The 12,633-nt window shown below is 38.9% G+C and overlaps 1 protein-coding gene across 1 annotated transcript; it reads right to left on the bottom strand.

Annotated features, from left to right (window-relative positions):
• Window positions 1–1,421: 1,421 nt before the first annotated feature.
• On the bottom strand, window positions 1,422–8,747 carry LOC108668851. Its single transcript, XM_018156106.2, has 6 exons — window positions 8,663–8,747; window positions 7,700–7,826; window positions 7,258–7,431; window positions 5,883–6,190; window positions 5,131–5,347; window positions 1,422–4,918 (listed from the first exon to the last, which is right to left on the bottom strand). Exons 1-6 carry the CDS (start codon window positions 8,729–8,731, stop codon window positions 3,948–3,950), a joined length of 1,866 nt encoding a protein of 621 aa, XP_018011595.1. The 5' UTR covers window positions 8,732–8,747; the 3' UTR covers window positions 1,422–3,947.
• Between the last annotated feature and the right edge of the window lie 3,886 nt (window positions 8,748–12,633).

Consider the following 12,633-nt stretch of genomic DNA (forward strand, 5'->3'; position numbering starts at 1 on the left):
TAAGGTGGAAGCTAGTATTAGAAAACGTGTCGGGCAAAAATTTAACCTGCAGTTTTGTTTTTGTTAGATCTAAACGAAGTGGTGGCCCAACACATCACGGTTTCGTTGTTCATGCCGTGAAACATCCCCATCAGCAAATCATAACTGGACCGTGTTTCATGAAATATCTCAATCATTAGGTAGATTAGTATCAATCAGGCAATTTACAGGTTTGGATGCTGTCTAGCGTAAACGCGGCTAATTTGCTGCAAAACGATTTAACTACAACGAAACGAATGAGCTGCAGCAAGATAATATAATGAAGTTTATCGGTCCTCTACTACAATTCTATCTCGCTCTTCCAAAAACATTCCAACATTTTGTATGCATTAACAAAACTCGCATCAATTTTAATGCTCTGTTTACGTTATTATAACGTCGTCTCCTAAATACTTGTCAACTTCTTTTAAATTTTATTAAAGCAGGAAAGTACAGGGATTTGGGTACTTTTTAAAGCACAAGGTTAAGTGAAACGTGCATTCATAGATCGTAATGCTTCTCATTAATTCACACACACCTCAAAACTTATGATGAAACTAAACTGCAGGCGGGGACGCGATAACTGCCACAAACGATGAAGGGAAATGAAGAACTATAGATGGAAAAACGGAAACAGACGCACCCCTGCTTCAGGTCTAAAACCACGTTGAAAATTATACCTGTAAAATACGGCACTTCAGAGAAGAAATCGTTGACTGATGGACAATAAAAAAAAATTGAAATGGACGCACAGTTTCGAAAATACACATAGGATATTATAAATTGGTTCCATAATTCCATGGGTATTTCAAAATATTAGGACTAAAGATAAGAAATCATGGTTTAACCTAGGAACCGGATGAATGAGGTTAATGAATGAGAGCAGATTCCCCAGCATATTCCTGCCCAGAAGTTATAAACGAGAATAAACCTAGACTTAGTTTACCAAACAAGATTCAAGGGGACAACTTAAGTGCGAGAAGTTGAGTTCTAATGCTGGAACAGAATTAACTAAAGAGAAAAGATAATAAGGCGCGAAAAGGTAACTAATAGTAAAGCTAAGAATAACTTCAATTAATGAAGTAGTAGCTATCAACATCAGCAGCTTAGATAAATTGAGGTAATAAGGAAAAGACAATTTCTTACAGCAGCTGGGCAACAAGGAACGCGTGACAATTAAACCGAAGACAAAAAAGGTGTTAGATAAATAATAATAATATTAATAATAATAATAGCAGTTTCAGTGTTGATTAGGCCGCAGGTCTGTCGCCGATTCTTAACATCGCAGAACATACACAGCTTGTTGTGGTTTCGAACTCGCAACTCACTGCTCCAATGTTGCTTTGCTTAACCGCCCGGCCTCCTCGCCGATTCTGACCAGAAACTGGCGCACAGAGCAGGGATCAAACCCGCACCTCCCTGCTAATCTGGTATAAACAGTAACCACTGGGCCACCTTGCATACGAGTTAAAAATATACGGGTTATCAATTCATGTTATCAGAACTTAAAATTATATTTTCAGCGCAAGATAACACGAATCTGACTCCAATCAGCCATATAATTTAAAAAAATTCAACCAGCATTTGTAAAATCCAGCGACGATTGGTGCCGTCTACAACGAAAGTTTCAAAAGTCTGACAAAAAAAAAACATTATTTATACAACGTACATTTCTTGGTGAACAGGTAGGGAGCAGTGGTGCAAAATTCAATTGCCAATTCACCTAGAGCAAATCACTCTAAAGATACAATAGATGTCAATTTATTAACTTCATAACAATATTCCCCCACCAAACGATAAATGCGTAAAATTTTTCGATTACCAATATCTGGGAAGAAGCGATTTATATGTCTAAATGAAAGCAGACAACTACAAGTGGAAGTAAAGTAAATGAAAATCGATAGATTTTTTAAATCATCTACATGGAAGTAAACCTATCATTTACGAAGAACTCAACAATAATTATATTGATATTAGCGAACATAGCACGTATAGAAACTGGGAAAAGTCCTCTAGATTTGGAGTTAATACATTATATCAGAGGCCGGGTTTGGGGGGTGGAAGACTTCGGCCTTATGTAGTCGGGAACGAGTGAGCGGTAATTACGGTACTTCCAGGATGTTTCAACTCGAGCAAATTCTCAAGAGTTTAAAAATAAAAATCCGGAAACTATAGGACGAAAAATGAAAATAAATAAGTAATGAATACATAATAGAAAGGAGACTAGGGCGAAAGCAATATGAATTCCCGAGTAGATGCTTGCCGATTCAGAATGACTAATTAGCTGCGTGACATTCTCGCCTAAGAAATAGAGAAGAAATGTAGTTTCAGAAAGGTGCAATGCTAACTGCGATTTTATCAGAAGACAAATATAATACAATAAATTCGGGATGTTGGCAACAAACAAGAGGTTAGTGCGTAGTAGTATTCAATTCCTAAACAGTCTTCAGATTGCGTCTAAACTAAGTCTAAGAAGTACAACAAATTCTAACAGCACTCAAGGACTAACTCAATACAGTTTAATTCGACCTTAAAGTATTCATCATAAAATATCAATACATATCAAACACGTGGATGATCGAAAGTTCCTTCGATATGCTCAGTTCATCATTTAAACTGCCAGGTGGCTAAGCTTTGTACAACGTAATTGCATTTTCGTTGAAGAACAACTAAAAAAAAATGCGAGTTCATTGTTGTGCAGTTCACCTCGTATGCATGGCAACTACATTGGTGATTCTTGTTCATGGTACAGATAATTAAACGGAAAGAAGCTTCACTTCCCTTCCACAAGTTCATTAATGCTGAATAAAGAATGGCGTGTCATTCGTAAACACCATTAGTTATGAAGTCGAGTGACGGGTACTAGTTTTTCAAGTGCTCAGAAAAAGCTTATATGCTTTGCGCCTAAAAAATAGTCGTCAATTACGTCATCATGATCGGTTTACTTGGGTTGCAATTCTTTCCATACAAAAGTAGGTAACAGAACCAATTTCCCTTCTGGCTGAGTAGACATCTACTTAGCTCAGTCCGGCGTAGGCACCTCCTTGTAACCTATGTTACGATTTCTTTGCGTTGAAATCATGTTGCATCTTGCGCCACTGTGCTGCACTGGCACCTTGTCAACTTTCTGATAGCCATTCCGTAGTGGATGCCGTCGAACCCAGTTAGCATGCAGCAGATGATGGCAGCTTTGCAAGGTCACTAGATGAATGGTGTTCGGCATGAGTACACCTTGCTTCTTTATCTTTGGGACGGCACATGGTCTTTACTCTATACCGAGTTAGTTCGGTCAGTGTTTCTTTTACAGTGCAATTTGGACGAATTCGCGTAATATACTAGGTCAACTGGGTCGCGGATGATGAACGGTGCACCACGTGCAGCGGTTGTTATGACGACATCGCCAACTGACTTGATCGCGATCAGGGTTTTGCTCTGTTGTGTATTGGACACGTCTACGAGTAGCATCCCATTTTTTGTTTCAGAGATCAATGTGGGTTAATTTTTCTATGTTTTTCTTCTGAAAATGTGTAAAAGTTCACAAGTTGATTAAGAATTTTTCTGGTAGTAAAAAATTCGTTCACATTCTGCCAAGTAACGTCGACTCACGGTAGAGGGTGGTAGTTCACTCGTCTGTTCCGTTCGGTTCCGGCGAAATTCTCAGAAGGTCCAGTCGACACCAGTGGTCTTGAAGTCAAGAACAATAAAAAAAATCAAGATACACTCTAAGTTTTCCAGTTTCACGGTTAGATTTAAAACCAAGGACAAGAACTTACCTTTAAACGGTTTACTTGATGTTGGAAGTTACAAAAAAAATCACTTCCCATTTTTGTACGACATTAGGGACTGCCTGACAAATTAACCATAGAACCAGTGTGGAGATTCGGTAAATTTATAATGTCGATATAATTTTAGGGTTTTAGATGTCAGGTCTACATGTGGAGGCTAGGCTCCATGCTCTCCGAAGTGGGCAAGGGGTACGAGTAAGATAAAGCAGCAGCGGCAGCCGCAGCTGTTGAGTGTTGCGCAGCTGCCTGAGACATCTCAAGTCTTCTGAGATACGCGGGATCTGATATGTGGTGTGAGAGGTACGCAGTTGGCTGGGATACGTGAGGCAGGTAGCTGTACTCCTGGGTTATATACTGCGTACCACCAGCAGCCCCGCCACCTCCTCCAACCTCAGCTTTCACCAGGTTGAAAGACTTCTCGCTGATGGCCGTAGCAGACGGGGAAGAAGATGGCGGGAGATTGGCCGGCCCAAGTGGTGGTGTGCCTGAGTTGGAAGTGTGATGGGATGGTGGTGGGGATCGTTCCCGAGCTCCTCTGCTTGACGTGGCAGGACCGCCGCTGTTGAAATATGCTGCAGCACTGGCAGCTGCCGCTTCATCGTCAGGCCTTTTATCCGACGTCGCAAGACTGATGCACTGAGCAGTGGCAGATATCCCGCCGACTGTGGTGATGGTTTGCTGCTGCGCTACCGCTGCAGTGTACTGCTGCTGTTGATGTGCTTGTTGTTGCTGTTGCTGCTGCTGCGCCTGCTGTAGTTGCTGGGCAGTCGAAGGTTGTTGTACGCGGTTAACCAAAGTGCCGGCTGATAAATTCATGTCCTTGGTTCTAAAAATTAGCCCGGGAGACACGCCAGTTTTCTCAAGAGTGACATTAGGAGTGACAGGTTGGTGCTGCAACATCGTCTTGTTTTCACTGTGCATGGCGTGGCTGCTGCGTTCAATGGAGACCAGAGGGCGAGGAGTTTGGCGTGAACGACGTTTAGTGGGAGGACGGCGAACTCCTGAAGAAACTTTGCCAAGACCTCTGAAGGTCCTCGACTCGGTGTTCAGCTTACGTCGAATGGCATTGCGAACTTGTTTCTCTGTGATCATCGGAAAGTTTCGTATGGCATCATCTGAAAGAAAAAAGAATTTATGAACATGTTCGAATCGGGCAATTGATGGACGTAAAAATCAACTGTGAACAAATCCCATGTTTATTCCTCATGAAAATAAGTCTCTCAATGAAACCTCATTTTATAATAGAGGTAATTCACTATAGAAAGAATACCAAGAATAGATAAGGGCAGAAATGACTAATTACTGTTCAAAAAGTTAAAACACTTACTAGTTATTACACGTATGATGTTGGGGTCGAGTTGATTTTTATTGCCCTGCGTTTTTCCTCTGTTGGCGAAGCACTCACCGCCCGTCAGGGAAGACATAGCCAGAACTTCGAGTGTGAAAAAATACCGCAATAAATCGTTGATGTAGCGGTTGGCGTTCGTGCGTCGGAGCTTCAGGTAGTCGGCCGCTGGGATGGAAATTCCATACCCAATGTCCAGCTGCAAAACAGAACATTTAAGTAGGAGGAATGTCAGTATTTTTACAGCAGTGGAAAGTTATGAAAGAAGAACGTTAAGCTTGTCACATTTTCTGAAGTTGATGAAATCTATGAAGGAACTGAGAAAATTTTCTTATTCAAGATCCAAAAGATGATTTACATCTAAAATACATGTTTTCAAAAGTACATTTAAACCTATTATAAGAGAAGGCATATTTTCATAGACTAAAAATATCAAATTAGCAAATTACTTAGCAACAAAAAGATATCAATTTCTAACATGCGGCTTGCCAAACAAGATTACTTCTGGATGAAATACAACGAGATGACTTTAAAAAATGGCCCAAAGAAAAGAACATTCAAATTCTAAACAATAAAAGAGTCTTCTTTACGTGAAGAAAACAAAACTGCATGATATCTGCATAGAAAAATCAACAAAAATATTACCTGTAAGAACAACATTTCAGTTTTAAATTAAAATTAATAGTAATAACACATGAAAGTACAAATTAACAACTAGTTAACGCAAGCCACACCTGATCATCACTGATTTTAGGCAGTTCAGGTACAGAAGCAGGAGGATGATCGATCATTCTGTGTAGAGGCTTCTTATGCATAGACTGTGACGAGGCAGACTGCGTTGAATGGTTCACACTTGCACCCATGGAGTGGTCATCAAGATCTGCTTCAGAGAAGTTACCCAGGGAACCTGAGGCGTCGTGGTCGCTGCTCACGGTCGTGTTGATGCTGTCGTAGGCTCGCTTACGGTCAGGGCTCAGGAACACTGAGGGTTCCAGGGAAGTTAGGGACAGGCGCTCTTCACCAGGCTGAGTTGCAGTGATGCCTGCAGCAAAGTGAATTAGGTTATGGGCGAATAATACAGCAAGTGTCACGTACAATATTACCATAGGTACCTGCTTCGTGAAATAATTTCAGTTCTTTCCTCATAACTTTCGGAGAAATAGACCTAGCAGCTTTTGAAAACCAGGGGCAAACTGTTCTTAACTAGGAAACAAAATTATGCAGAATTAAAAAAATGCAAATTTTTTCAAAAAATACGTAATCTGATGGATGACAAAAGATCTGAAAAAATTCCCTGGTAGCATTATATGGTTATTAATAATACAGTTAATAGTGATACAATAATAATACATACCTAGAGGGCTTGATTATTTTTTGCCATTGCCAGCGTTTGTTAAGTAGGTACCGGTACCTATGTTAATTCTCTAAGTTAAGATATTAGTCTATTTCAGGAGCCAAAATATCACTGGGATAAAGTCCATTGACTTTGCTCCCATCATTTCAGACACTTGACCGCGACTTGAAGTAATGAAAATTTTTTCAGACTCATTTGATGGCTTTTCGAGTTGGTTAACAAAAACAAATAACAGAAAAAATGAAGTTATTACGCAGATTCAACAAAATATATATAAATGTCATTACAAACATTTATTAGGACCAATGTTTTTCTTTTACATTTCACTATTATTATTACAAGAAAAAACAATACCGTATGCAAATTAGATTTCCACTCTAGTTAAAAATTAGGTTGAACATCGTTTTTTTAGGGAAAACATGAAATGGTTACTTGACACCACTAAAAAGATTATTTCTTCCACAATGTTGAGTTAAGAATGACCAAAAAACAATTTAAAAATTCAGATGAATTCAAGAAATAGGTACGGTATAACAAAATGCACTTTGGCATGATCGAGGTATCTGGTTGTCACTTTGTCAATCTTATATCATTGTAAAGTGCCTTGAATGACTTTAGAGCAAGTTAGAGGACCCTGTCATTGTTATATTACCTTATATATAGTGTACAGGTTTATGATACAGCCTAAATTGAAGCAGTTTTTTTATCAATCACTACTAATTCACTGCAGAGGTTGAGCAACTCATTGTTCATACCTGAATCAATCTGCTGCACAGCTTCCTGAGCAAACAGACCAAGCCCACGTATTTGTAATCCTTCAGCAGTCTTGAGCAGTGAGCTCAGAGCCGTCTTCTGGATATGGACCACTCCACGGTACATGAAATCCAGCAGAGCCTCCAAGTCACCGCAGTGAACATCCTTCATGAACACTGGGGGACAAAAGTAAATGTTTCAGCAAAAAAAAAGTTTACTATAAGGTCTTATTAGTTTCAATCTTATTCATAATTTAGGAAAGGAAACTTAAGGTTTCCTTATAATTATAGGGAATACGTGTAATTATAGGTAAATATACCGACGTGTTTAGAAGCATCAAAACAGTATAAATGCTGCTTTGGTACTACTAGCCAATAAATTGAAATATTTTTGATGGTAAATAATTTAAAGTATTCAGGTCTAATGGTGTTAAATATTACTTACCTATTGGATGTTTGCATGGATTTGAGGTGAACATTTCTTTGAAGTAATCACTGCACATGGAGAGGACAAATTTGTGTGCAGGTAGAAGCCTTCCATCGCAGGCCAAAGTAACGTCTATCATGGACTCCTGGAACAAGTCAAAGATCATATACATTATTTTTCTGGAACAAAAATTTGGGAAAGGTGACTAGGGGTAAAAAAATTCAGCATAATTTGGAAATTTTATAATGGAAAATTAAAAATTACCAACTTATACTGGTATGCACTTAGCAAAAACAGTTTTGGTGGAAGTTGTGCTTATATTAGAGGCAGAAATAAATAAGAGACTCAAAGCTATAAAAGAAATGGAGTTTTGAAATTTAAATGATTATGTATATATGAAATTTAATTTTACATTTTCAGAGTCAGAATCCTATGCAGAATATATATAGAATAATATAACTATTCAAAATTATGTAAATGTACTGGTCTATGTGATGAAACCCTTGAAGCTAGGAATCAGGCAAATAAGAGAGGAAATAATAACATTTAATATCATTAACATACGTCAATAAATACTGGTACTATAGCAGTACATCCAATAAAACATATCACCTACTGACTCTTCATCTTCATTTCATTGAAGACTTTCAAGAAATATTGACAAAAAAAATCATTCATAGATCTTTGCTAGTTTACAGCTCTCTGATCTGAGGATGTTGTTAGAATTAAAGATCCCAACAACTGGAGTGGCAGGTTTTCAAACAAATATAACAAAAATTATATGAAAACATATATACCTTTATTCAAAAATGAAGGTTTTATATATAAACACTTAATACATAAACACTATAAAACAATGAAAACGTCTAAAAAATTACAATAGAACTACCCAAATAAGTACTATCAGGAAATAAATTTTATGCACAGATTTCACCAATCGCAGCTGGGTCTGGAATGTAGCACCCATCTTCCTGTACTCACCTCTTCACGCAGACTGCTGAGAAGCTGGCTCATGGTTGCCATGTGATTATTCCAGCGTAATGCAATCATCTCTTCCTCCAGACCACCAGACCTGCAACAAACAAATTAAGAGATCAAATAATCAGTAACAGTAAAACTGCATACCTATTGTTTGAGAAGATCTGCAGACTAAAAATTAGTTCAGAGTTGCAAAGGAGGTACTGGTACCATCAAATGGGGTATTACGGGATGGGAAAGGTAAAGCTGGACACAGTCCTCTGTCATTTTGTAGAAACATTGCAGCTTAACTAAATGAAATACCTATTGCAAAACTTAAAAACGGTGGCGTAAAGTTCAACATTTTTTCTATCTATGTAGCATAAAGCAATTTACGAAATCATATATTTACTACCCCTAGAAAATCCCTGAAAAAATTATGAAAAGTGAGATTTTGGAGAAGTACCTCTGCTAAGGTCATAGCAAAAAAATATATTTGCTGTATTAAAAAAATTTACTTGCAAAAAAGTTGCACACAGGTGTTGACTTAAAAACGTGTTAGATGATACTATTAGACGAGTTCAATCCAAAAAAATTGCAGCTCTTTCTGCAAAACTGGGTACCAATAAGGAACACACCCCTGGGGTAATAAGGGACACCCCTAAAAATTCATTTAGAGTAGAACCTTGGTTAGCAAAGGCTCCAATTAACAAAAAAATCCATTAACAACAAAAAATTTTGATTACATTTACTTTGACCCACAAAAAAATTTCACTTGCCAAAAATAATGTATCATCGTTTATCACAAAATTGAGCATAAATTGTCATCAATAGAATTGTGCACCGGGTAACATAGAATGAAAAGTACCGTCAACCGGGGCTATTCGGGACAGGCGGGGCTACTCGGGACAGGCCTATGACACGGCGTAAAACTGTTGTAGTAGCGAAACTAATTGGAATATCGCAAAACTAAAAATAGTGGCATAAACGTAACAATTTTTCCTATCTATCTAGTATAAAGGAAGTCGAAAAATACTACATTTACTTGCTTTGAAAAATTCCTGAAAAAAATGGTGAAAAACTATGTTTTGTAAAGTTACAACTGCTAAGATATGTAGCAAAAAAAATATTCGCCGTATTAAAAAATTTTACTTACATAAAAGTTGCACCCAGGTGTCGGCTCGAAAACGTAATTGACAGAATTTGCCTATCTCATTGCAAAAAAAATTGGCAGCCATTTCCGCACGGCGGGGCTACTCGGGACACCCCCCCGGGGCTATTCGGGACAACCCCAAAAACGCATTAACAGCATGTTATTGGTTAGCAAAGGCTCCAGTAAATAAGAATTCTCATTTAATAGCAGAATTGTGATTTAGTATGATCTACCTATTTCTTCAAAAATGTCATGCTTGTTTCTAAATGATCCCTTTATTTTTCAGGTTTGCTTTTTCTTTTTCTCTTACAGAAAAGTCAATATAGAGCCTATTAAAATGGTGAGACATTATAAGCCCACAGGGAAAGTTGTACGAAGGAAATCGTATACAAGTGCTGATATGAAGGTGGCAGTAGAGAGTGTACTTGACGATGGCATGACCATTAGAGATGCAGCGCATATACATAATGTGCCTCGAAATACGCTGCATCGATATGTTGAAAAACGCAGGATTGCAGCGAATGCAAATAATGACTTTCTTCATATTGGGCACCCAACATCGCTTCTTGCGCATGAAGAAAGGATCATTGCCCAAAACCTAGTTGTTCTGGCTGATTGGGGGTGCCCTCTGAGCCATCTTGAGATACGAATGATTGTAAGGGAATTCTTAAATAAGAGTGGCAGGAAGGTCTCCACCTTCAAAAACAATCTGCCTGGCATCGACTGGGTTAATAATTTTGTTGCCCGATACAAGCACTTGCTCTCTACGAGAATGTGTCAGAATATCACCAAGAAAAGGGCAGAGATCTCAACTGAAGTCATCACAAAGTTTTTTGACAACATTGCCAATGTGCTGCAAGGCGTGCCTGCCACGAATATCATAAACTACGATGAGACAAATTTCACCAACGACCCTGGGAAGTCCCGGATGATCTTCAGGCGAGGGATTAAATACCCTGAGAGGGTGATGAATTTCAGCAAGACCAGCTATTCAGTGATGTTTGCAGGCACCGCTTCAGGGGAGCTTCTTCCACCTTATGTAGTTTATAAAGGTATGAGATTGAAAGAGACATGGACCGAAGGAGGCCCTCATGGCTGTCGCTACAATGTCAGTAAAAGTGGCTGGTTTGACGCTGACACGTTTTATGATTGGTTTAAAACTCTTCTGCTACCCTTCTGTAAGAATTTGCAAGGTCACAAAGTGGTAATTGGAGATAACCTCTCCTCTCATCTGCACCAGGACGTATTTCAACTTTGCAATGAAAACAACATAAGCTTCGTCTTTTTGCCACCCAACTCAACGCATCTTTTGCAGCCACTGGATGTGGTTTTCTATGCGCCATTGAAAAGGAAATGGCGTGAGACCCTTACAAATTGGAAGAAAACTTTTGGCAAGAACATTGCAACACTCCCAAAAGACTGGTTTCCACGACTCCTCTCAAACCTCTTGCACTCGATCAACAATGAAGTCAAGCACAATATGAGCATGGGCTTTCAAGCCACAGGATTGTACCCACTTGACAGGGAGCGCGTGCTCAGGAAACTTCGCAGAGAAACCACGCAAGAAGATATTGACACTACAAGGAACTTTGTCTCGCATGCTGTGCTTGACAAACTCCTAGAAATCCGCTCACCACCCACTGAAGCCAATAATGCACCCAAACGAAGAAAGGCTATCACGCTTACTCCTGGAAAGTCCCACACTGGGCCAAGGGCCAGTACTTCAGGTTCAGCAACAACACAAATCCAGAAGAAGCAGGGAGCAAATGTAAGGAGAGAGTTACAGTTCGACAAATATGCAGATGATGAGGAGAATGAGCTTGAATCAAATGATGGAACTGACCTTGCTGTTGCTCAAGACATGGCCAATCCTCAAGATGAGATGCAGGAACCTGACAAGGACATCTCTAAAATAATCGTTAATGAAAATGATTTTATCCTTGTTAGGTTCAAGTTAGATGGAAAGGTACAACGTGAGAAATTTTATGTTGCTCGCGTAAGAGAACAACCAAAAGACGATGACTGCGATGTCATGGTTGAATTCCTAAAGAAGAGCAGTGATACAAAAAAGATATCATTTGTCTACCCTGTTCAGCATGACATGGCTGCTGTTGAACGAGAGAACATCAGGCTCAAACTAACCCTAATGAGCACAAACCGAGGGAAGCACGTTTTTACTAACACGATGCTCAGCAGGTTGGCTGATACCGGTAGCCTTGGTTAGGCATACTCCATAAAAACATGAAGGCACCAGCACAGTTTTCTTTTAAGTTGTTAAGTTAAGTGCAATCATTCATGTATGAAGAGGAAGTTCTTTTATTAGTTTTGAAAGTTTGTGTTACAAAATGGAAAAAATAGTTTTGTTTAAAAAATGGATTTATATGTATAGAAATAAAGGAAAATTTGGAAAAAATTACAGAAAACATCTTCTATTTTACATCTACATCATCAACAAATGAAGAAGAGGATTTCAGAGTACTTTTTGTAATGGGTGAGTACATTCTGCATGCCGTAAATGTGTTAAAAGTAAGTTTTTTTGCATTTGTCCCGAATAGCCCCGACCGACGGGGCTATTCGGGACAAGCTCTATTTTGCGTCTGGCACCATACGAATAGCACATGGAATTTTTTTGACAATGCCATTCGATAGCCCTGCCAATTAGCTATAAAATGAAACTAAACTTGTTTATGAAATGTTTCATCGTAAGAAGTTATTAACTGTTGTTTAAAACTAATCGTTCAAATCTGTCCCGAATAGCCCCGGTTGACGGTATTACAACAGTTTTACGCAGATGTGTATAAGAGACAGGCTTTGGGCTGAACGAGGAACATATACAGGGGCC

The sequence above is a fragment of the Hyalella azteca genome, unplaced genomic scaffold, assembly GCF_000764305.2.
Source record: "Hyalella azteca isolate HAZT.00-mixed unplaced genomic scaffold, Hazt_2.0.2 contig5364, whole genome shotgun sequence".
In the NCBI taxonomy this organism is placed as follows: domain Eukaryota; kingdom Metazoa; phylum Arthropoda; class Malacostraca; order Amphipoda; family Hyalellidae; genus Hyalella; species Hyalella azteca.

Excerpts from the sequence above, each read along its gene's own strand:
- LOC108668851 (XM_018156106.2), bottom strand. The coding sequence starts at position 8,731 with ATGATTGCATTACGCTGGAATAATCACATGGCAACCATGAGCCAGCTT. Across the intron at positions 7,432-7,699 it reads TCCATGCAAACATCCAATAG|TGTTCATGAAGGATGTTCAC; the intron begins GTAAGTAATATT and ends TTTGTCCCCCAG. Across the intron at positions 6,191-7,257 it reads TGTGCAGCAGATTGATTCAG|GCATCACTGCAACTCAGCCT; the intron begins GTATGAACAATG and ends ACTTTGCTGCAG.